The sequence below is a fragment of the Urocampus carinirostris genome, chromosome 3, assembly GCF_059441175.1.
Source record: "Urocampus carinirostris isolate Australia breed hairy pipefish chromosome 3, RoL_Ucar_1.0, whole genome shotgun sequence".
Classification (NCBI taxonomy): Eukaryota; Metazoa; Chordata; class Actinopteri; order Syngnathiformes; family Syngnathidae; genus Urocampus; species Urocampus carinirostris.
In genome coordinates this window covers 62,789,670-62,815,362 of record NC_142351.1, presented here as the reverse complement: position 1 = coordinate 62,815,362, position 25,693 = coordinate 62,789,670, and the positions used below count along the sequence as shown (strand labels likewise).

At 39.8% G+C, this 25,693-nt stretch overlaps 1 protein-coding gene across 2 annotated transcripts in view; it reads right to left on the bottom strand.

The window, feature by feature from the left end:
• Positions 1 to 25,693, bottom strand: part of LOC148370387 (ERC protein 2-like) — a 204,448-nt gene that overhangs the window by 27,533 nt on the left and 151,222 nt on the right. For both annotated transcript variants that reach the window (XR_015850119.1, XM_088332908.1), the window contains one exon: positions 846 to 993. Coding sequence is in view for 1 of the 2 variants with exons in the window: in XM_088332908.1 (XP_088189034.1) it covers positions 846 to 993 (148 nt within the window). In the remaining variant the exon portion in view is untranslated. The remainder of the gene's footprint in view (positions 1 to 845; positions 994 to 25,693) is intronic.

Below are 25,693 nucleotides of genomic sequence, written 5' to 3'. Positions count from 1 at the left end.
AAACGGCCCACTTCCTGAAAAAAGTGCCTTCTACTAGGCCTTCGCTTGCATCAAAATGGGATTAAGACTAATGGATAGTGGCCATACAAGTGCAGTTCTTTTTAAGTAGAATAATATAAAAAAAACAGCCACCAAAAAAAGGGTGCTATGCCGGACCCCACTTGAGGCAAAATTGAATTCGGAGTAATGGATCATGTCTTCACAAGTGCAAAAAACGCATCACACAAATTTGCTCTGCCAGCCGCTGGTCTCAACAGTTGTCGACCAGCGATAATGGATAGCAACAGCACAAATTGTCATCTGCTGATCACTGCTCACAGCAATTTGGGATTGAAGATAATGCATCACAGCCACACAAGTGCAGTTCATTTTAAGAGCAGCCGGAATTGATAAAAGTGTTTGGTTGTTCCCAGCTTACAGCATTAGGCAGTTAGGGAAAATGGATAGTGGATGCAGGAGTGAATTTTACTTTTTGGAGGAGAGAAAGACAAATACAGACAAAAAAATGCAATCTGCTAGCCCCTGCTTCAAGGAATAGTTGACTGGGGATGACAGGACATTGGGGCTGTTTATTTTAGAAGTAATGGACAGGAAAAAAAATACTGCCACGCATAACACAAATTTGCACTTTCGGCCCTAGCTCTCAGCAATCGTCAAATAGGAAAAGAATTGCAGCCATACATGTGCAGTTCATTTCAGGCAAAAGTAAAGTAATGGCAACAAAGAGCTGCCAGGCTGAACAAAAATGTCGCACTGTTGGCCCCCAATCGCAGAATATTTTTCAACTTGCGATGCACTGCGGCCGTATATTTCAAAGCACAAAGTATGGAGGGATGATTTTCTACCTGTTGTTTAAGTTGGTGCATGAGCCGGTCCTTCTCCCGCTTCAGGGCCATCACCTCCTCTTGGGCTTTTCGCCGTTTCAAGGGAGTTAACTCCAAAAGGGCAATGTTAGCGTCTTTCTCGCTGATAGCTGCCAGTAAAGCTTGTTGCCTGAAAAATACATATTTAAAAGTTCTGTTGGAGTATTCCCTCGATTTTCGTGGTTACACAGTTGTATAGCCACTTGTATGAAGTAGGAACCATCTATACATACGGTAGAGCCCCCGGGATACGACATCCCTGCCCTACACAGTTTTCTTTTTACTGTGTGGAGCAAGATGTTTATTCTACCCCTCTTTAAGGCATTTTCCCCTCTGCTACAAAATCAACTATTGAATTTGCTTGGCCAAAACCTTTTGCTATGTTCATGCAGACAAAGTTATGTCATTAAGATGCCTCTTTGCTTTTGGTGAAAGTAATAAAAGAGGCATATCTGCTATTGGTTTGTGTCATGGCATAATTAAAATGCAGATATGCTATTGGCTAAACTTCCTTCCACAATGCATTTCCCTTTATTCAGTTCAGAGCGAATCAGTGATATAATACTGTGTTTTTTGTACTGTAATTATTATCTACTTTCAAAGGGAAGAGTAAAACATGATAACCATGGAAATAAACCTGGGATTATCAGCAATACAAAGAAGGCACCTAAATCACTACCTTTGACCAACTTGAATGGCCATAACCAATTAACAATCAGGTACTTATTCGAAAATAAGGTGGCGATTAAATAATAATTAAAAAAAGAAATCTTCTAAGGGCAGAACAATGCTCCCAAGTGGAACGTTTAAAATATATTTCATTTTTATCCCGCCATCTCCCCTCTTCTACAACCAACCGGTAAACTCCACTTACTTAGCTAAAGTCACGTCACAATAAATGTGATTTCATTTTTCCTTTATATGTATTTTTATTTATAATTGTATTTAGTCATATACACATATATTAAACATAAATCGTACTTGCTTTATACTATTTTGTTATTTTAAAGTTTTTAATTTTTATACATGGGGTACCGGGACGGCACAACGGCTGAGTGGTTAGCACGTCCGGGGCAAAGTTCTGAGGTCATGGGATAAAATGCAGCAACCTGCCTTCCTGTGCATTTGCATGTTCTCCCAGTGCTTGCTGGGGTTTCCTCCAGGCACTCCGGTTTCCTCCCAAATTTCGAAAACATGCTTTTCAGGTTAATTGGCTGGTCCAAATTGTCGCTAGGTGTGAATGAGCAAGTGAGTTGTCTCTGTGTGCTCTGCGACTGGCTGGCAACTAGTTCAGAGTGTCCCCTAACCACTGCCCGAGGATAGCTGGGATGGGCTACGGCACCCCCGCTACCCTGCTAAAGATAAGCGGTGCCGATAATGGATGGATTGGGTACCGGGGTTTCGGAACGCATTAGGTACATATTACCATAGGTTTCCATCCTCAGCTATAAGACAATTTAGTTTTTGTGATCTTAGAACAGATCAATGTAACATCCTGGGGGTTTACTGTATTACGCAAATGTGACCAATTAACATTCATCACGTCCTTATATATACCCAGATGTTGGTTTTAGAGACACAGTTCAAGTGGTTTCTAAGCTTTCTATGTGTGACTCATGCTAACGTCATGTGGCCTAATAGAATAGCCTGAGGGGGCAATGACATCTTTCCTGTGTCACCAAATTTCTACAAACACTTTAAGTGTGTGCAGGTGCAGGCGGAACCGACTGACTCAGTCCTAGAAGTCTTATCGAACTTTTGGGTCTGGATCCACTGAATTAAAAAAATCCCCTGACTGCAAAAACATTTCTGAAAATGAGTTGTCATGACAACAAATAAGGGAAATAGTAATATTCTTTACCTGTGTTTGAAAGAACAGATTGGGGTCAGATGTGACACCTTAATTTTTAACTGAGTCATTGTGGGTGATATTACATTCGTCAATATTGGTACTGTATTTATTAGCTATAGGTCCCAAGACTTGTAGTAATGCTGAAGTAAGAAGCAAGATGATGACCATGAAAACGAAGTTAGAAATAATTCAAAAAAATACAAAGACGGTGCATGTATCATTACCCTTGCTGAGGAATATGGCTGCAATTACTCAACAATTTTGACAGTGAAGAAAAGGAAGCTATAAAAGCATTACATGTGCATTATGTGTATAATTATTTCATCATATACATGTGTATTATTATATAAGTAGTACTTACTATATACCTTATCCTATTTATATAACTAGTTTAATGTGTTCAGAATATAGTACAAGTTTAAAAACAGTGCTTTTTGTGTTTTACATAAATATTTTGTGTGTATTTTCCATTCATCCATCCATATTTCCGGGGGTAGGGTCGCTGGGGCAGCAGCCTAAGCAGGGAAGCCCAAAACCCGCAGATTCCCAGTCATTTCATTGAGCTTTTTTGGCAAGACTCCGAGGTGTTCCAAGGCCAGCCTAAATACATAGTCTTTTCAGCGTGTCATGGGTGGTCCCTGGGACCAAGTTTCATGACCATAGGTGAGGGTAAGAACGTAAATTGACAAGTAAGTCGGGGCCTTGTGTTTTGGCACAGCTCTTTCTTCAGCACAATGGACCGGTACAGGGTCCACATGAAGGCAGACGCTGCACCAATCCATCTGTTGATCTACTGTTCCTCCAAGCTCTCGTTAACAAGACCCCAAAATATTTTAACTCCTCCACTCGGGGCAAGATCTCATCCTCGACCCAGGCGGAACATGCCACACTTGTCCAGCTGAGAAACATGTTCTCGGACTAGCATGTGCTGATCTTCATCTCGGCCGCTTCACACTTGGCTGCAAACCGCTTCAGTGTGAGCTGAACACCAAGGCTTGAGGAAGCCAACAGCACCATATCATCTGAAAAAAGAAGACATTTAATGCTGAGGCTTCCAAGCCGGATCTGTTTGCACCAAGGCTGCGCCTAGAAAATCTGTCCATAAAAGTTAGGAACAGAATCGATGACAAAGGGCATGTCCAACCATCACTGGGAACGAATCCAACTTACTGCCGGCAATGCGGACCGCACAATGCAGACTGCACAGCCAGCGTAAGACTGTGTGGTACCCCATGCTCCCGGGGCATCCCGCACAGTGCTTTCTGAGGAACACGGTTGAATGCCTTCTTCAAGTCCACAAAACACATGTAGACCGGATAGGCAAACTCCCATGCACCCTCAAGGACCCTGAAGAGTGTGTAAAGCTGGTAGACTGTTCCACAGCCCTGAGATTCAACATCCTGATGGACCCTTCTCTCCACTACCGGGGAATAGACCTTACCACGGAGGCTGAGAAGTGTGATTCCACAGTAGTTGGAACACACTCTCCAGTCCCCTTTCTTGAAAGGGGGAACCACCACCCCAGTCTGCCAGCCCAGAGGTCTACGCTATGTTATAGAGGCATATAAACCATGACACACCTACAACATAATAGTATAGTCTCTATTAAACAAAGTGATGACGCCGGATGGGGGAACCAGAATTTCCTTGTTTCCCGTTCCAAAGTTGTTCTCCATGGCCTCGCCAAACTCCTCCTATGGCTGAGTTTTCGCCTCAGTGACTGCACATTTAGTATATTTTTTATTACATTTCACACGTTTTTTTAATCAAACTATGAACTTTTTTCAATAAAAATGACGAGCTATAGACGTTGAGATACTGTCGTTAATTTAACAATTGCTGTTGATGACACAAGCATGTTTTTGAAATGTTGTCAGGTCTTTGAGTGCGTTATCTGTGTTACAGTTCTTTAGTCTACCTCCTTGCCTATTTGGTGAAATTATGTATAGTATTTGGGTTACTAGTGTTGATTATTTTTGGAGCCTATAAGATTAATGACATGAGCACATTCCTAAAATGTGGTCTAATGAGAGTCATTTGCATCACAGTTTATTTGTGTATATGATTAAAGTTAGTGACGTGTATTTAACAATTTTCCGACACTGTAAGTTTAATTACGCAAGTACGCTAGTGAAATGTAGTCTGGTCAGATTGCTGAGTTGTCTGTGTCGCAGTTCCTTTGTGAGTTTCTTTGACTTTTTGGTGGCATTGTGTATAGAGTTTGAGTTACAGGCATTTCTTTGCGCTTTTTGGACCATAAGAGTTCAATAACTTGTGTCAGGGTCTGGCTCACCTCTGTCAACCAGAATTCCCCTAATTGGTTTGTAAATTGGTGTATGTCCAATCACCCCCACACATGTCCCTAATCAGCCTGATCATTTATAAGAACATTTTGTCAGGTGATTTTTCATTTTCCACAGTCAATACACCATCACCTTTTTGGATTTGTAAGGTTTGTTTTCCGGTCCTGATTCTGAAAGTTTGATTGTAGTTTTTAATCGTTTGTTACTTTGTTGATTATTTTGTTGTTAATGCTGTTTTTGAGCACCTTGTCTTTTCCTGCTTCCAGCATTTGGGTTCACCACAAAATCACGACAACTTCAGCACCTTTTTGAAATTTTGTCTGGTTATAGAGTCCTCAGTTTTTGCGTTACAGTTCATTAGTCCATCTCTGACTCTTTGGTGGAATTGTGTTTCGGATTTTAGTTACTGACATGAAATGGTTTTTGGACCATAACATGACACAAACATGTTATTGAAGTGTGGACTGGTGATAGAGTGAATGATCGTTTTTTCCCGTTCTCTCTCTTCTTTGAGTGTTTATTTACCAATTTTTGGACACTAAAAGTTTAACGACACAAGCATGTTATTAAAATGTTGACTGGTAGTGGATTTCTGAGTTTACATTACAATTCACTAGTCCATCAAGTTGACATTCAGGTAGCATTGTGTATAAGATTTGTGTTATGGCTTTTATATAACGACTATTGGACGATATAAAAGATGACATAGAGACGGATTTGAAATGTTGACTGATCATAGAATGCTGAGTTGTCTGTGTTACAGTTCTCCGGTCCATCGTGTTGACTATTTGGTAGCATCGTGTATAGCAGGGGTTGGAAACCTTTTTGACTCAAAGTGCCATGAAAGCAAAATATTTTGACTTTTTTGGGGGTAAAGAGCCACACCATATATTGTGTGACAAAACTCAAGAAAACCGCTAAACACACTTGATGGTATCTATGAAATAATAATAATGCCAGAGCCTGTGTCACATATAAATATACCACTTAAAATGTGTTTCCCTCCTTCAGTTACTTACAAATGTTAAGGCTTAATTTGTCCGTCATTTTTGTCATAAAACATTGTTTCAAGGTGCGAGCAAAGTTCTTTTGTAAAAATTCTGCAAACGATGATTCCAACGTGTTAACCTTTGACGCAGACAGCGCTTGGTGAGTGGGAAAAGGTAATGGGCTGTGGTTATAGCTCCGCCAATTCTTACAGCTCACCCAATCAAACTGTTCTGGGTGCTTTCCTGGCGTCGATGAAAGTTTACAGTTTTTTCTGTGGGTTTTTATCATAAAGTGTCTGAAGAGTGATGATGGATTATTTAATGAGCTTCCATATAAAGGATTCTTTAGTGATTTACAGCCCAAACAGGGTCTGTTCATGTGACACCTTGATTGTAAACTGTAGTTAAAAATGTGCCTCACAGTATATATACTGGACTGTACCACCAACAGTTGAAGTACAATAACCTTTCCTCTGTTAAAGATGAAGCAACAGAGAGAAAATTTGCTTGGTCTAAATTTTGTCTCCGAGCCAGATGTACTCATGAAGGGAGCCATATATGGCTCGCAAGCCATAGGTTCCTGGCCCCTGGTGTATAGTGTTTGACTTACTGGCGTTTAATGACTCCATAATAATTTAATGACACACGCATGTTATTAAAATGTGGTCTGGTAAGTGCAGTTCATCAGTCCATTTCCTTCCAGCATTGTCTACTGCAGGCAAGTCAAAAATCTGGCCTGGGGGCTAGTTACGGCCTGTGATCATATTTTTACCGGCCTGGGGAGCTGTCATAAAATAATAATATGTGACCCGCGTGTAAGGTTGACCGCAGTATAAAATGTGTACACAAAACAAATCAACTATTTCACCAGATGACGGCACTAGCTATATGGCCACCGTGCCCTTGGCTTTCTTTGAGAACTTTAGTCCACACCATTACCGACATGGCGACTGTCGATAAAAAAAGGAAAGTAGACTGTAGATTTCCAGGACATGTGGAAATTTGAGTATGTTTGTACCAGAATCCGAGACAACTGCTTTCGCCTTATTTGCCAAGAGACAGAGGCTGTTTTGAAAGAATATATTCAAATCAAAATATCAAGAGGCAAAGCCAAACGAAACATGCTGACTAAAAAAGCTAGATGGAAACGAATGCTTTGAAAAGGTAAAGCAATTGGAAGCTGTTTTAACGGCACAGCAGCGCTTTATCACTAAACCCTGCGGCTGATATGAAAATGCTACAAAGGCAAATGCAAACCTTTCACGGAGGGTGAATTTATTGAAAACTGTTCAAAGAGTGTCAGTCTGAATAGTCGGACAAAACACATTTTACGCTTACAAAATTTCAGAAATGTTTGGACATATCTGGTGTTCAGGATTTGAGACCCTTAAGGTTCAATGACACAAGCACGTTATTAAAATTTGGTCTGGTCAAAGAGTGTTTCGTTATCCGTTTTACGGTCCACCAGTCTTCTCGAGGCATCTTCTTGTGATTAGAGTCACTGTTATTTATTAAGCAAATTATTTGACCATTAAAATTTCAATAGCACATGCATGTTATTAAAATGTAGACTGGACGAGCGTCTCTGAATATACTTGCATGTTTGCGTGCGTTCCCATTACAGTTAAGGTCTGCGGCGACGGAAAGTGTCACGTTCAAGCTACTGCGTGATTTATGGCATGATTAGCTTCTCCGATCCGCCTATACCGACCGACAAGGACGGGAATAACCGTGCAAGCGCACACAAACACTCAGCGGACTATTAACGCTCTTGAATGGGAGAATCCAGATGCGGTGCCAAGATAATTGTACTCAAAACACCAAACTGGTGAGAGTTTAGTCGTGTTTATTTTTGAAATTGAGTTATTACTCGTGGAATAAAAACACTTCGATGCGGGTTAAATTTTTTTAATTGAGCCCAAAGTGTAATTTCAATGTGCCCTCTTTCTTCCACTTCCACTAAATGCTAGCCACACATTACACCTGATTATTCTTGCCCAGGAGGCTTCTTTAGGGATGCATGGTAACTGTTTTTTACTACCAATACCGATAACCGAGAAAGTCCAACCTCTGGAAACCGATACGGAGGAAGCAAGAATAGCAATTTTTATCCTTATTTCATATGAGTTGGTAAACACAAGCTTTGTTTTGATGTTTTGCTTCTCCAGTTCACATCACTGCAGGTCTTGGGACCCATTGTGAAAATAAAAAGTAAATAAAATACAGTACACCGGAAAAGATTTGTTGTCACCGACCTATGGTGGGGACAATGCTGTAACGAGGGGCCCAAAACTGTTTAATCCACATCATAACGTAAAAATATCGTGAGCTAGGGAAGGCGTAAATAGGTGTTTGACTGTACCAGCAGACTACCGTCAGCAATAGTGTTAATTTTGACAACAAAAAATAAAACCTTTTCTTATTCTGTCAACAAAGCGACATATTGTCCCTTTGAAAAAAGCACTAGTATACTAGAAATACCTATATCTATGAATACATACAGTATATTCTTCCTATCGGGTCAAAAACTGTGATGTCATATTAGACTATCATCAGTCCGATAACTGTCAGCCTGACAATTATTCTGTACTCCTCAGTTAGTTAGTAACTTTCGTGGGCATGTATAATGATATAGACTTGGTCTCCTCTCGAACACTTTTTTTATGTGTGCAAGGAATGGGAGAGCTTAAGATCAGTCGCATGGCTCAGCATGTCTCCAGACTGTTGTGATTGTGCTGGGTTAGGAATTTTAGTCACTAAAGTACATTAATTACAGTGGTCTTTGTAGAATGGTGTTTTAATGCATTTATCACATGTACTTAAAGCACAAACTCTCCAAAATGGTCGGCACATACTTTCGTCTCATTTCTTAAGAACCGGATCTCTCGGTTCAAGTCCAACATGTGATTCCAATTGAACTCCAAACGGGAAGGAGACATAGTGAGCCCCTCTACATTGGTGGGAGATGGATGCTTGGAGTACATGACCGTGTGACGAGAGGTGAAGGGAAAAGAGGTCAGAATTGGAAAGAAAATACAAGGTGGAGAAAAAAGGGGAGGATTTGAGTTACTGAGGACAAAATGAGGACAAATGAGGAGAGGGCACGTCAATGAAGATACCGTTTTCCACTGGAGTGTGATGTCACAAGGGAAGCTTATTTCCTGGACTATAAGTCACACTTTTTTCCATAGGTTGGCTTTCCTGTGACATAATATAGTCCAGAGCACACTTTTTCTGCATGCGAGCTACTAAGTCAAAATCATCTATCCTCTTCCTAAAAAAGGTTTTAAAACATAACCTTTAAGACATTGAATACTTTTTTTTTGGGGGGGGGGGCCTAATTTAATTCAAGGGTGATCACAATTCAGCATGCGAGCTACTTACAAAATGACAATCAAAATAACCCACCCACCAAAAAAAAGGAATAAAAATATTAGTTATTTTCAAATGTATTGATTATTCTCTGTATCTTCTTTAACTAAGGGGTGCTCACACTCCTGCATTTGAGGTACTAAAAAAACATAGTGTTATTTTTTTTATATTCTGTAACTCATACATTAGCATGCAAGCAACTTACAAAATTCCAGAGTCGACATGTTCTACCAATCACCCAAAAAATATGCAAAATATCTAATTTCTTACAAATATATTGGAGACTCTTTTTACTTTATTCAATTCAGGTGTGCTATACTTTGGCTTGTGATCTACTTGCAAACTGACAGTCAAAATGATCCTTCATCCATCCATCCATTATCTGCACCGCTTATCCTCAATAGGATCGCGGGGGTGCTGGAGCCCATCCCAGCTGTCTTCGGGCAGTGGGCAGGGTCACCCTAAACTGGTTGCCAGTCAGTCGCAGGACACACAGAGACGGACAAATCACTCGCTCATTCACAATTAGGGACAATTTGGACCAGCCAATTCACCTGACATGCCTGTTTTTGGAATGTGGGACAAAACCAGAGTGCCCAGAGAAAATCCACGCAAGCACGGGGAGAACATGCAAACTCCACACAAGAAGGTTCGATCTCATGACCTCAGAACTGTGCCGCACACGCGCTAACCACTGTACCGCTGTGCTGCCCTGTCAAAATTATCCATTCAATACACTCATTTGGCGCCAGTTGCTGCTTGTTGCCTGATTTGTAATCCAAAAGTAATCCAGTTACATTAGTTCAATATTATAGTATTTGGATTACGTTACATTTTTCAATGGGTAACCTGTAACTGGTATGGCATTACATTTTTAAAGTAATTCTCCCAACCCTGTCCAATACTGAACGTCACCAATGCCTTTGGATCGCTATGGACAAATGAAGCACACACATTGTTACGTTTACTAAGGAATATGGCCCTAACCAATGGACCATCGAGCCTATTTTTAAAAATGAAGTGGCAATTGAAGCAACAACGTATCGTAAGTACATAGCAATCTATTTTTAATTTACCATTTCTCCCCCCTTCTGCATCCACCCGCTACTCCACTGTACCAGCTCAGGTCACGTTCGACCAAAAGTAATTATAATGTTATTTTTTCCTTTACCTGTGCACTACCATTTAATGGTTAGGGGTTGTTCAGAACCTTATTTCTCGTGGAAAAGCACCGTTTTTTTTCAAACTAATCAGAAGCAAACACCCTGAATTGTTAATGTGATCACTTGTCTTTGCTAGTTGTGTTGGATGGTCACTGGATGATTAGATAACATTTGTGCAATTAATTATGTTAGCAAAGCTAGAAATAGGTTAGTTGGTTCGAGAAGCTATAAAACTGACCTTCCTTTAAACTAGTTGGGTATCTGGAGGATCACACTTGTATGTGCGATTTAACTTTCAGAATTGCCAGAAAACAAGTAATTTTTTTATGAAACTCGACAGTCTATTCTTTTTCTAAGAAATGAAGCCTTTTCCATATGAAAAATGTCCAATAAACTGAAATGTTCTTAAAATTGTGTGTACTACTGTGTGTAACAGCAGAAACAGGCACTAACCAGAGTAGAAAGAGAAGTGGGAGGTACAACCATGCAAGAGGACAAGTATATTAAACTCTTTAGTTTGAGAAATGGACGCCCACACGTCCTCAACTAGCAGGTTAGTTAAATGATGACTGCAAAACACCAGTGTTAACATCTACAGCTAAATGGTGACTCCGAAATGCAGAGTGGCAAAGAAAAAGCCATACCTGGGACTGGACATAAACAGGAAGAGATTTATATCGGCAAAAGAACACAGACATTACACAACTCAATAGATGAATACAAGTGTGACTGTCTAATGGAAAACACAATGTTGTCTGGGTGACCCCAAACTATAAACTGTATATTTATGTTATTTAATAATAGATAAAGTATTTTAGATATAACTAATCTTCAGGATTGAGGAGTAATCAGGATACACAAATAAGTGTTCTATTCTATTCCTCTACAGTTACATAAAACTGTAATCCAATTACAGGTATATTTTGTAAAAATAAGGATTATATTTCAGGATTGCAAATTTTACATAAAAGCATTTTTTGTCTTGCACACTACAGGATACAATATTGAAGTCCGGTGAGCATTAGTTTGAACTCTTTTTATTCTTTTCCCCGTTCGCATTAGCTTTGTTTACATTCGCCATGTCCGGTCGCTTCTCGCTTTCTCATTTACATTCCACACACGCAGCACACTCAGGACCCCAAACCCCCTCCGCCCGCAGAGCTGCCCAAGCTTCCTGACTATAGGACCAAAAATGTTGCAAAAGTCAAAAACAAGTGACATGTAATTAAAGTGCAACTAACGAGACAACATCAACAAACAAGTATGAACAAATGAAATGACAATAATGAATGCAATTGATACCTGGGGCATGTACACTTTTCCACAGAACAATTTCAAGCATCTATTCATTTACTTGATGCACTCATTTACAAGTGTCTTTCATTTACATATACATAATATACAATGTTTATTGTATTTTCAAATACAGACAGACAGAGAGAGATGAAGCAAAGTGTGTTGGAAATTTGAAAAGTGATCCATTTGTGTGTTTAAAACAATATTGAGTTTTGATGTACTCTCAATGTGAACTAAAACAAAGCATATGTTATCCGCCATGTGAAAGAGAACATTTTATTTTTGCTCAATACACTATACCATTGATTTTCAACCACTGTGCCGCGACACACTAGTTTGCCGTGAGAGATCGTCAGGTGTGCCGTGAGAAATTATCCAATGTCACTTTTTAAAATTTAAAATTTGATAAAACATTAATGAATCATTTTCTGCAATTATAATGTCATTGTCAAGTGTCCGTGCTGTAAAAACTGGGGGTATTATAAATTATATTGTAACTAAACATACTGCTCAGTGTCATTTCATAACATTTTTGGTTAGTGGTGTGCAGCAAATTGTAAAAAAACATGCCCTGGCTCGAAAAAGTTGAAAAACACTGCACTATACTATGTGGTTAAAATGGAAGCACCTTTTTGTTGGACTACAAGCAACAACCTGATCTTGGTTTCCATTATCTTTTTCAAGGTTAAAGCGTTTAGCTTAAACACATTCCGGTAATTGTATTCATATTTAGTGTATTTCCGTCTTTTATAGTTTTTTTGGTACTGGAGTAATCCAGAAATAATTGAAAGTAATAGATTAATTTTATTTTATTCGGATTATGTTTATAATTGCCTTTTTCAAGAGGTAATTCCTAACGATATTGGATTACATTTTAAAGTAATCCTCCTATCCCGACCCTGGTAATACTTACTAAACACTAGTTTATTACTGTGTTCATCTGAAGTACACGGAAAGTATTAGCTATTTACCATAGAGTTCTATACTTCGCTAAACAGCAATTTCATTTTATGATCCCTACTTTAGAACGGACTCACGTTGTATCCCGCCTTAATGTCTTCTGCAGATTAAATAAATATTGTAAAAAGTTGGGCCCAAACTTTGAGTTTGGAATAAATGTCAAAATGCTCCATATGTGTGGTTAATCTAAATTCGTACACAGAAAGCCACCTGGTCCCACTCTTGTTTAGGTCTGGGAATGCAGCAGTGGCCGGTCTGGTCCTGCTCATCTCTCGGTCCCTTGCTCCCACTCTAAACATTTGGCTACTTTTGGCAGATTTGTTGATTTTTGTCCCCTCATGTTTTCCTTCTTCTTGCTGTAAAACTGATACATACCCTTTCAATTAGACCGTTTGGGGGGAGGGGGATATAGCAGAGTAAGTGGGTTGTATATTTTATTAGTAAAGTGAAAACACACACAAACTAGGCCGGTTCTGGGGAACCATCTGTTGTAGTGGCTTTTTTGGGAGGAGCTAACATTGAAGCATTTTTTCCTGAAGTATTGGATTACTGTGTAATAATTTATCGTTTGCGTATGAAAAAAATCCCATTGGTTATGTTATTCTCGTTTACTTTAACGAGCGAGAGCATTGACCTGGATTGGTTGCATGTACATTTTTGAAAATAATAGCTTTAGCTACTCGTATTGACTTACGTCATTCATACCTGTATCCATGGCCTATCCTAGCTCTTTAGCGTAGCATATCAGTTATCAATAATACTTTAAGAATGAAAATTCTTGCTCCAAACATATGCAAAACATCTCTAAGATGCCAGAATGCTATTGGCCAATGTCAGGCTGGTTTGCTTTTGCTTTGCTTCACGGCTTTATGAAGATGCTAATAGTTATTGACTGAAGTGCCCCCTCAGAATGCTTCCTTTTTTCTCATACTTCAATTTAAAATCTTGTGTAGTAAGTTTGAAAACTTAAATTTGTTCAGTTAAGGAATCCTGGAGTTTCAGTGATGCTAAAGTGTTGCTTCTCAAATATTTTCTGTCAAAAGCCCGCCAGAAGAAGAAATCCTCTCGCGCTCCACTATCTTTTTTTTTTAGAAACTGATTACATAATATTGGTGGGGACAAAACAACGATTGCTCGGTATTGGTGGAAACACGTCACCTACACCCATGCCAAATCCACGCCTTATCAGTGTGATTGGGTTTTAATGTCTTTGACAGCTTAATATATTTGGCTTTGTGCCAACATAGCATAAACACACCGCTCTTTGCTCCTTTCTTTCCGTGGGTACAGTGAAGTGCTACGTATGCATTGTCAAACTTCTTATTATTTTTTTGGAGGGTTTTGTTTGTCTCCTTAGCCTGTCTCTCTTCACCTGTCTCCACATCTGGGTTAAAAATGTTTTAATGGGGTCACTTGAGGGACTGCTCCACTTATTGTCTACACTTAGTGTCTATACTCAATGCGTGTATGCTGTGCTGTGTGAACTATGTAGAGGATAAATGTAAACAAAACATTCTGCCAATAAGAATACCATTGCACACTAGTAAAGTGGAGGTAAAATTGCAATTTATTCTGGAAAAAAAAGTCAAACATGCCCACTTGAGAACTACTGTGGGAGAAGCAAAACCAAACTAACCATGGAAAAAAAATATTGAACAATGCCATTACTCATATAAACGCTCGTAAATTTTTCCTGACCCCTAGAAATATAAGACAGAATTATCAAACAGTAAGGTTTATTTTCAAAGAAAAGACAGGCTGTCCGCGATCTTCAAGGTGAACATCCTGAATGAGACTTTACATCCGAAGGGAAAATATCAAGATTGATATCTTGAAAAGCAAATAAACTCAGAAAACCAAGCATTTCTTTGTCGGGGTGGATGCTGGGTGACCTCTCACAGTGTCATGCGTTGGAAAGAAGCACTACAGTACTGTCCTCTTTTCGGAAAAAGGTGCACACAATACAAAATCTAACTTACAGCAATGTCCAGATATTTTTCGACATCCCGAAAAAAAATACTCCTTTCTACCGTTTATCGTAAGTCGAATGGTCGTAAGTAGGGGAGCGTCTGTAGTCGATGTGCCAACTCATCAAAATGGGAATATTCTGGAGCTTGTTCTGACCCGGGGCGTGGTAGATTCATATGTTTTGGTGTTACCATATACAAATGCCATCTCTGATCAATATCTTGTTAAGTGTAGGTTGCTATTTAAGGTTTTTGTAGGCGGCATCAGCTCTAATAAAACTTTTACCTGCGGCAACTGCGTCCTTCCCTTTGTATATTATTCCTATTGACTCACTTACAAACGGCTTTAAGGGGCCGGTCACACAGACATTTGCGGCTGAATCACGGCCAGAAATTTCTGCCTTTGAGGCGGACGCTATTGGACGTATTGAGATCGCCATTCAGACGAGATACAGCAGTGCTTAACACGAGGTCGGAAATTCGCGCGCGGGTGGCAGTGCGAAAAAGTTTTGCGCTGCTCAAATTTTCAGAGCGCGGGTACACAGCCTTTCACGATCGTATCGAGGCTGAACCACGGCCAGTAATTTCTGGCCGTGAAGCAGATGCTGTTGGGCGCTGTCGGACGTTTGGAGACCGCCATATAGACGAGATACAGCAGTGCTTTACTCGCGGTCGGAAATTCACACAAGGTTGGCCGCGCGCAAAACTTTTGAGCTGTTTAAAAGTTTGACCACGTGTTAAACCGCGTGCCGCACACGTGGTCAACACGAGGTAATGACGCGGAACGACGTGCTCTGGCCGCGGCCAGGGCGTGGTTACACATGGGTAGGACGGGAAATATACCCTGGGGGGGTGTTGCGTAGGAGTCGGATTTGGGCACAACACCGGCTCGGGAGCTTTTATACCCGTGGTCCACACGAGAAAATGACGCAGAAATGACGCGATAAGGAAGCGGAACAGTCGCCGGCGTCTGTTTTGCGGGCATACCACCGATGAACAGCGGGTTGGCCAATTTTGCGCATTTTCCATCCCGGGCAACCACGGGCAAAAAAAAAACGCAATATTTTAGCCGTGATTCAGCCGCAAATGTCTGTGTGACCGGCCCCTAAGACTGCTTTGATTAACGTTCTTGACTCTGTGGCCCCCCTACGGCATTCATTTTGACCAAAGAAGCATACGCCTAGGTTTACTTAAGGAACCAGGTCACTCAAACAAGGTTACAGGAAAGTTTAACGAAAATGGCGCACAACAAATCTTCAGGTTTTACAACTAGCCTGGCTGGTGGAGATGCTAGGGAGAAAGACAAGTTGAGATGAGTCTACGGACCAGGATCTGAACCTGCAGCATGTGAACATCTGCATCAATAGACCGGCAGAGATGGGAAACTGCGACTTTGCTGTCATGGACTTTTGGACAATTTTACAGGCTCGAGGAGTTGTTGTTGTCATGCACTTTCTGGACAAAGTTTACATATTACATATTTTTTATATTACATACATATTACATGTTTTGCGTAATGTTAACCAGTGCTGAACCTATTGCACCCTTGTCGACCTGGATGGTGGGGGATTACCAATGGTGAGGTGCCTTCTCAAGGTTTCTTATTTTCCTCATGGTGAGGTTTTTGAGTTATTCCCTGCCCGCATGTGGGTTTAGGATGAGGGGATGGTGTAGTTGTAACCTGTGCAGTCATTTTAAACATGATGTGATTAAGAGCTAGACAAATAAATGTGACATGATGCCGTGGCGCAAACCAATAGCTGAACAGAATCTTATGTGACGTCTACCAATAACAGACAAGCATCTAAGATATGTTAATTCGTCATACTAATTCACTCTGCAACTTTTGAATTTTGTATGTCTTTGGGCATGCAAAATATTTTGCTGTTGATGTTCTGGTCTGCTATTGGTTTGCGTCATGCATCATGATGATAGGGACACGCCATTGATTGAACTTCATCTCACACTGCCTTTTTCTCGCGACTCCCTTCAGAATCTCTTGTGCCTTGTAAAGACTTTTCAAGTCGACAATACAGTATGGTAGTTTTGTACTGAATTCATTTCCTGGGTTACAATGCTTTCACATTGACACCAGAGTTTGATTTTTTTACGTTTTAGGGCACATGAAATAATAGATAGTTCACGTCGTACGGATTCCACATTGTAAGGTGAAAATATCGTAAGCTTGGGAGACCTTAACCCGGTGGTTTACTGTAGGTGCAAATGGCCGTAGACACAATCTCACTCTTGATCGACACCCAATCAAAAACCCTTAGACCAATTTTCCCATTGAAATAGAGCAATAAAATCTTTAGGTTTTTGCCTGCCCACAATAATTCTTTATCCAGATCCATCGTGACTCACGTCCATTCCACAGTCGGGCAAAATATTAAGGTCACGGCGGTTATGCAAACAAGTCGAAACAGCCGTCCTTGGTCTAAGTATTACTCTGAAGCCTTCAATTACCCCGCTGGCTTCCCTGGCTCCCCATTCCTCGTCCTTTGGCTCACAATGGTCATTTTGACTGCAGTTTGGATATCCGCCAAACACTTTTGACACGGGAGCCCGAAAATATCACACGCCAGTACTGGAACCACGACAGAGAAACTTACACTCAAACTTTCATGTGTTTGCTTATAAATGAAAGAGCGGTTCGGATTCTCAGTTTGACAGACTACAATTGAGGACCCGTTTGTGGACCGCGGCCGTCATGCGGTGAAACTGGAGGCCGCTGCTGATCTTATTTCCAAGACACATTACATGCAAAACTACACATGTACAAATTCACAGCCGCATGTTCACCAATTTTCTAGACAACACGGTTCTGACGGTGTCCTCCTTGTTTAAGTGGTTTGAGGTAAAGGTACAGATTATATAACCGACGAGTGGGGTTATTGGAAACATGGGCTTGGACTCTGCCTAGTGGGAGGTTAGCCTACGTGCATCGAGAGGGGGGAGTTGGTCTGTGCACTTTCCTTTGGACTGGATTAGCCGGACTAGGACTGTTTTCATTGGCCGTGGGACAGTCGGGAGTAAAGGATACCCTAGTGCGTACTAATATTTAGCGTATGTACTGGCATTCAATGCTAGGACCATTTGATGGTATTGTATGGTATTCCCTGGCTATATCGCGGTTGGACTTCCAAGTCCTTAACGCTGATCTTGTTTTCTTTTTATAGGCTCCATGATATAGGTGTACTTTATGAAATTATGGCATCACTTTAGGAGCAGCAGTACACACTGACCAACAACTGTCTGTCCAGTTTCTTAATAAATTGTTTACATAAATAAAGACATATAAGTAACCCAGTATACATGCCGTTTGCCAGCACTCGATTGGGGGGATTTGTGTATGCATTAGGACTTAAGACATAAATAGGACTAAAGACATCAAAATAGAAATATTTTCCTACAAATCCCACAGTGGTTTGCGGTATCAAAATATCCCAGAAGGAGGAACCTTAATTATTCTATGTACTAAAAGACCTAAAGTGGATTTGGACGAAGAATTATTGTGGGATGGCAAAAAAACGCAAAGCAGGCATTATGCTGTTGTATTTCAATAGGGAAATTGGCCTGAGGGTTTTGTGTTGGGTGTCAATGAAGAGTGAGTTTGACTCTTTTTGCAAGTACAGTAAACCTTTGCTATAATGAAGTTCACGTTTCACGATCTCGCTACTTCACTGATTTACATCATTTTCTGCATTCTCATGAGCTAAAACATCTGCCCGCTTGTAATTTTTCGACAGTACAGTAGTTGTTTGTAAAAAATGTTAATACAAGTCATTTTCAAGTCAAGTCATTTTTATTTGTATTTGTATAGCCCGTTTGTGGACCGTCAATACAGTGTTTTTCTTTTTGAAACAAATGCATGAGCATTTAAAAATGGTTTGTTCATTTGTTTCCATGCATTCGATGGTATAACACTTCTAAGGGTACTTCACAAATTTCGCATATCACAGGTTATTTTTGGCACAAAGCCCCCGTGATAACGAATGTTCAGTTTATGGTTTTTACCTCTGCTGCTCTGATATTTTTTCCCCACTGTTTCCATCTCTGGGCACACATGATAACCATGGGACTGCAGCCTATGGCTCACTGCAGTCTTTTATATTTTATTTTTAGTAGTCTCCCCTGCTAGCCACTAAGGTAACAGCTTTTTTGACCAACTCCAACTTTTCGGCCACTCCGAAAGTATCTGGCTCACTTGTCTTTTTTGTGGGGATTAACAACTGCTTTCATGCCCTGTCACTGGCTGAAGTTGATATTTGCTCGCGCAAGGAAATATGGAAGGAAATAAGCTACTGCATTTTGCAAAGTTGTATCCTTCAGCCTTCTCAAGTGAGTCTTATTTCAATGCACATCATTCAGCTCCATTTCAAGCTACAATGACCTCTAGTGGGGAATTGTTCCACAATGTCACATTAGCTAGGCAGCCATCTGGGAATTTTAGTCCCGAAAGCCCTTTGCCCACAAAAATTCTGACTATCCATCAATCGAACGCATCGTAAAAGTGTCTTTAAAAAAATGCCTGCAGCTAATGAAAGGGAATACCATTACTCGGATATGTGCAACTACATGTAGAACCTTGCTAAAAGCAGCTGCACTTTCAGATGAGGCAGCAAAAACAGCGCATCGTGTTTATGGACCGAGACCAAGCTCCAACCTAAACAGATTTCGTTAAATCGTACTACACGAAGCGAGAAACATAAAGACGCAGCTGCGAGGAGGCCATTTTTTTATTTATTTTCTGCTAGGCAGATAAGATGAGGCGATGATTAGAGGCGCGCTAACCAGGTCTGGGCAGGTCTGCTGTATATTTGAACAGATCGGAAAAGATCAAAGAATAACGCGATGGAAATTTACGATTATTTCCATGCCAATGCGAAAAGGCAACGCTCTAAGAGACGAAAGGGAAGCGAATGTAGGCTTGAGCGTTAACAAAAACGACGCAAACACAATCAAATTCGAGACAATGGGTGGGCAAACTACGGCACGCGGGAAACATCTGATTCAACAAACGAGGATGTTAAAAATATAATGATAATACAGTATAACCATAGGATATGGCATCCCCAACTTATGAAGTTTTCATTTTATGATGCACAATAAAAAGTTATTGCCCCTTTTTATGGCATTTTTCCTACTATACGACAATAACACCACATTATTTAAAATACCAAAAAACATACATAATCCATTTTTGCGGTGTTTATGCCTGTCTGCTCATGGTTTATACTTATTTTTATGGTCATTTAAGATTATTTGCCTATCCCTTTAGCATTTTAGGACCCAGGGGCATTCATTTTTATTTTAGAGTGAATAAATACAGGACAAAAATATAGTATTGTGTCGCCTATTTGCAACAACACCCACAGGATTCTGAATTGAGTGAGACAAAAAGGCATTGTGGGACGGAGTTCAGCCAATTGCATAATGGCATCTACATTAAACTGTGACGTAAACCAATCGTAGACAAGAATATCAAAAACAAATAATTTCCTGTGGCCAAAAATGTGCAAAATCCAAAGTTTGCAATGTTCCTGTGTAAGACGCCTGCCTGCTATTGGTCTGCCTCATATAAAACTATTTGTTTCACCCTTTGACGTCACTGCAAAACTTGGGACCCATAACGAATAAATACAGGACAACAATACAGTATTTTATCACCGACTGCCAAAGTCTTTGCGTACCACACACAATTTTGAACTGAGTAAAGAGAGAGAAAGGCGTTGTGGGAAGAAGTTCAGCCAATCTTCATAAGACAAACAAATGGCCAACCAGTATTTTATATGACATCGATTGATACCAGAGAGCCATCTGAGAGATGTATGGTGCACGTAATTTACACAGGCATAAGTACAAACACCACAAAGTTTGAAGTACACTTTGAGGTACCTGGGAGTTTGTTATAGGTATTATATAGTGGAGAAAATACTTTAACAAGGGGATGAAAACCACAGTATTCCACACTTTAAAGCAAGGGTGTGAAAACTTTGGCATTAACTCGAACCCTACAAAACTACTGCAAAATGTATCTTATAACGACGTGCTAAACATTGTTTGTTGAAATATTTTATTTTATTACCTCCAAGCCTGGCCCCTCTGCCAAATTTGTAAACACAATGCGGCCTGCGACTCATACAGTTTAATCACACCTGCGGGAAAGTGAAAACATTATAAAGTGGGTGAACTCTATTTTGATTGCATTACAATCGTACAAAAAAAAAAAAAACGTTCCTTTAAAATTGACCTCAAATCCAAATCCAAGACTTACCCTCAGTAAATTCAATGTTGTTCTTGAATTGTTACGAGAATATGGACGTTTTGGTCTCTTTTGAGATGTAACACACTGAAGGTTTGTCATAAACTAACATTGACTAATCTGAGTTGGAACACACAGAAATAGAAGGTCTTTATTCTTGCCTGGATTTTTTTTTTTTTGCAATCAAATGCCTGCAGATCAGAATAGCATTGGCATTTTAGCTGTAAAACAGCTAAGACAATAGCTTAACGCCTTACCTAGTGCCTTGTCAAATTAATCACAATCCCAAAAAACTTAACGTTGTATTTTAAACATTTTTCCAAGTTTAAGTCTAGCCATTTCCAAAAGTGGCCATTTGGAAATGAGAAGTCTATAACTCTCAAAAACTCAGCATTTCTGTATTTTTAGATGTTTTGAAAGAGTTGTAAATATTTGACTTCTCTTTCCAGACGTCACTCAATGATCGTGCACACTTGCTAGTAAAAATGGTGCATAAAAAATGAATCAAGAGTGGTGTTAAGTAGGTTTATTTTTGGGTGTTATTTGAATACACAGTGAATATCTGCGTATCATTCCTTTCAGTATTGCATTGGCAATTGGTTACTACTGGCTACAGCTATTCAGAGCTAGAGAGACGATATCCATTTTATGAACACAGCACGTTATAGGCTAATGCAGGCTGTGGACCGTGAAGAAAAGGGTGGTGTCAATTGAAAGATCAGAGGCTTACGGCCATATTGTAAATCATTTTACAAGTCTATGTATTTGTTAAAATAAATTATGTGTAAAACAAAAGGATTACAGTACAACAATGCAGAAATGTTTTTTTTATATCTGTCGGCATTATCGTGTAGTTTGGAGTAAATATTTTGCACAGCTGGATTTTCAGGACGGAAATCCTATCCAGGCTTTATTGTTTTTGGGTATCTTGTTTCAGACTGATTGTGAACTTTCTTTGATGAGTGCATTTTGAAATGGTCATCATATCTTGAATCCCAAGAGCTCAAGCTTTCCAATGACGGCGGGCCACGGGAACGTAAAGGGGTTAAATGTTATTTTTGGAACATAACCCCCGCAATAAATAAGGATTTTCCTCGACACTCCTTTTCGTTGACTACGGGCTAAAGAAAAACCTGAGCATAAACTCCCATTAAATATATCTGAGACATGATCCACACATGGATCTCTCTCTCTCTCTCGACCGTGCACAAACTTAGATAGATAGTAGATAGATACTTTATTCATCCCCGTAGGGAAATTCACACTTTCAGCAGTATCCTTGTGTTGAAAATAAAACAATAATAAAGTAAAAGGAATATAATACATAAATACCCAATGTAACGTGTTGATATAGAGTATTTAAATAGTGCTACATAAAACACACACTGTAATAAAAATAGTGTAATATGCAATGTGGGGGTGTGGTTTAATGTCAGCTTTTACTCCCCCGGGTGGAGTTAAAGAGCCTCATGGCATGAAGAAAAAAGGATCTCCTCAGTCTGTCCGTGGAACAAGACAGTGACAGCAGTCTGTCGCTGAAGCTGCTCTTCCATTTGGAGATGATGCTGTGTAGTGGATGTGGTGAATTGTCCAAATGTGTTATCTTTGTGGAAATCAGCACTTCTGTTGCTTGCACGTGACTGCAAACTACCAGTCCTGGTTATGAGAAACCAGACGTTGGCTGGAACAGGTGTGGGTGAGGCGGCTCATTGAATTGACTCACTCATACATTGAGTGACATTGCGACATCAGCAAGGTTCTACAGTTTCATGCTTGAGTGCAGGTGTATAATGCTACGTGTTATTTTTACTTGCTTGTAAAATATACAAAGGCGTTTTCCAGTAAATAAAACCTCCATGTCTTTTTTCTGGATTTCTTATAACTATATTTATAACTGCAGTCATGTTTCTCTTGGGAATTTGCAACAGATAAGCAAAACGCAATGACAAGACCGAGCGCATCTGTCTGCACCACCGACGTATAAATTACGAAGATTACAGAGTGGAGAAACAGGCTGCATGGTCTAGAGCAGAGGTGGGCAAACTTTTGGAGTCCCGGGCCATGATGGGTTCAAAATTCAGCAGATACAGTCTCAGATCAGAAACCTTGGTACTGTATTACAATTAGGATTCTCTTTATTGGCATTGATAACAACGTAGTTCACTGATTAAAGGCATCACGGTTAAAAAATATTGTGTCATCCATTATCGCAGGAGTCAGCAACCCGCTGCTGAGTGGCTTCCCTGGCTCTTTTCCAAAAATGTGTAAAATTGAAAAAAAATGAAGGAGGGAAATATAGTTTTCTTTTAATATGGTTTTAGTAGGAGGACAAACATGACACAAGATAATTACATTTCCACTGCTGTAACAATACGCAGAATAAATATTTTAACTCCGAGTGGTACTATGTTGAACCGAGAGGGAAATCAGTTATTTTGCCTGGGTTCCTCTCTCTGGTCTCTCCAGTTTGAGGGAAGCAGAGACACCATACCAGATACCCCTTTTGAAGCGGCCTCAATCCACTACCCGTGGTTGAAAACTGCTGCAAGCAAGGAAGGGTAGAGCGCACTTCTGATAGGACTGTTAGCTTTTTCTCTGTTGTTTCTGCAGTTATGCGTCTGTGATCCATTATCCCAAATCCAATATTGCTGCAAGCAGGTGTGGCATTGTTGAATGCCTAAAATGTACTACATGTTTGAAAGACTTCTCAATGGAAGCAACAACAAAGAAGATGAAGCCGATGTCTCCCGACAACAGTGAGGGAGCAGGAAACATCTTTTATGTCAGTGTATTATAGCTTTATGAGTATTTATAATTTCTTGTTATAAATGAGCAATGAAATATGACACAATATGCTCATAAAATTCATAGAATTTATTCAAAATGTTACTCTTTATATTTTTCTTAATTTATTCTAGACATGTATTTATTTATTTTACTCATAGAATAGCATTACTATTTAAATCTAGGCTTAAAACACACTAATATTCTATAGCTTATGAATGAACTATTTTTCATGTTGACAATATCTGGGTATTATTTGTTACTGCAACATCCGTTGCAGCCTGGTTATCCTGGAAAAGGGATTACCTCATGTGCAGTCCCTTCTCAAGGTTTCTTCATTTTCCTCATGTTGAGGTTTTTGAGTTTTTCCTTGCCTTCATGTAGGTTTTAGATCAGGGGATGGTGTCATAATAGTCTGTGAAGCCCTTTGAGACTTCTTGTGATTAAGGGCTATACAAATAAACAGGACTTGACTTGGACTTGATATTGTTTTTGCCGCAATCCAATATCCCCAGTTGATTGTTGCTGAGATCGGGGGCCCATTGAGCAAATTTGTCAAGAGTGGTAACCAGATTTTCTGTTCTTTCTGCCTAAAACGAGCTAGCCGTGTCCCCGATTGATTAACCTTGGTCAACTATTGCTGCGCGTGGGGACTGGGAGACTGCAGGTTAAAAAAAAAGGGGTGCTTACCTCGCATATTTTTGCATATCGTGAGGTTTCTGGTCCCCATTAACTGCGATAAATGAGGGAATACAGTATGTTTTACCCATGAGGTTTTAATCCCGCAGAACGGTTGAGCAGACCACCCCCCTGCTCAGAATTAACCGCAACAGCCGTCGGCACTTTTGGATTCCTTACGTGTGTCGGATTTGGTTAATTTATGGATGCCGAGCCAAACTGTAATTATCGCGATGCGCTTCTCGGCAGTGGCAGGAAACGTCCCGAGCGAGCACGGATGAATGCAAAAAGAAATAAATACAAAAAACAAGTGCCTGCATGAATTTGTTTTGGGGGGAGAAGGCATTCCTGTGCTCACACACAGAAGAATACAAAAATGTGCAAGCATAAAAGTAATTGTGATAATAGTAATCATATTTAGGAATGCACAATAATCATTTTTTGACCTACCGATAACCGTTAAAATCCTGTTTCCGGAGACCGATAACAATACCGATAACTACTTCTATGTATATACAATGTTGGCCTAGAGAGGGATGAGTGCCACTAGGTTGTATTTACCCAAGACACACCTAAGGAAATGGTGGTTAAGGGATCCAAACCACCAACCCCCCCATATTTATATATATATATATATATATATATATATATATATATATATATATATATATATATAATAATTATAATTTCCTTTGTATTGTCATTCTTTGTAACAATGTACACAGAACGAAATGTCGATACACCTGACCCGTTGCAGCGAGCCGATGCATATATATACTGGACTGTCTCAGAAAATTAGAATATTGTGATAAAGTTCTTTATTTTCTGTAATGCAATTAAAAAAACAAAAATGTCATACATTCTGGATTCATTACACATCAACTGAACTATTTCAAGCCTTTTATTATTTTAATACTGCTGAATTTGGCTTACAGCTTAAGAAAACTCAAAAATCCTATCTCAAAATATTAGAATATCATGAAAAAGTATACAAGTAGGCTATTCAACTAATCACCTGAATCATCTAATTAACTCGAAACACCTTGCGAGAGTTTCCTGAGCCTTAAAAACACTCAGCTTGGTTCAGTAAACTAAATCACTGCTGATCTGACTGCTGTCCAGAGGACCATCATTGATACCCTCCATCAGGAGGGTAAGACACAAAAAGAAATTTCTCAAAGAGCAGGCTGTTCACAGAGTG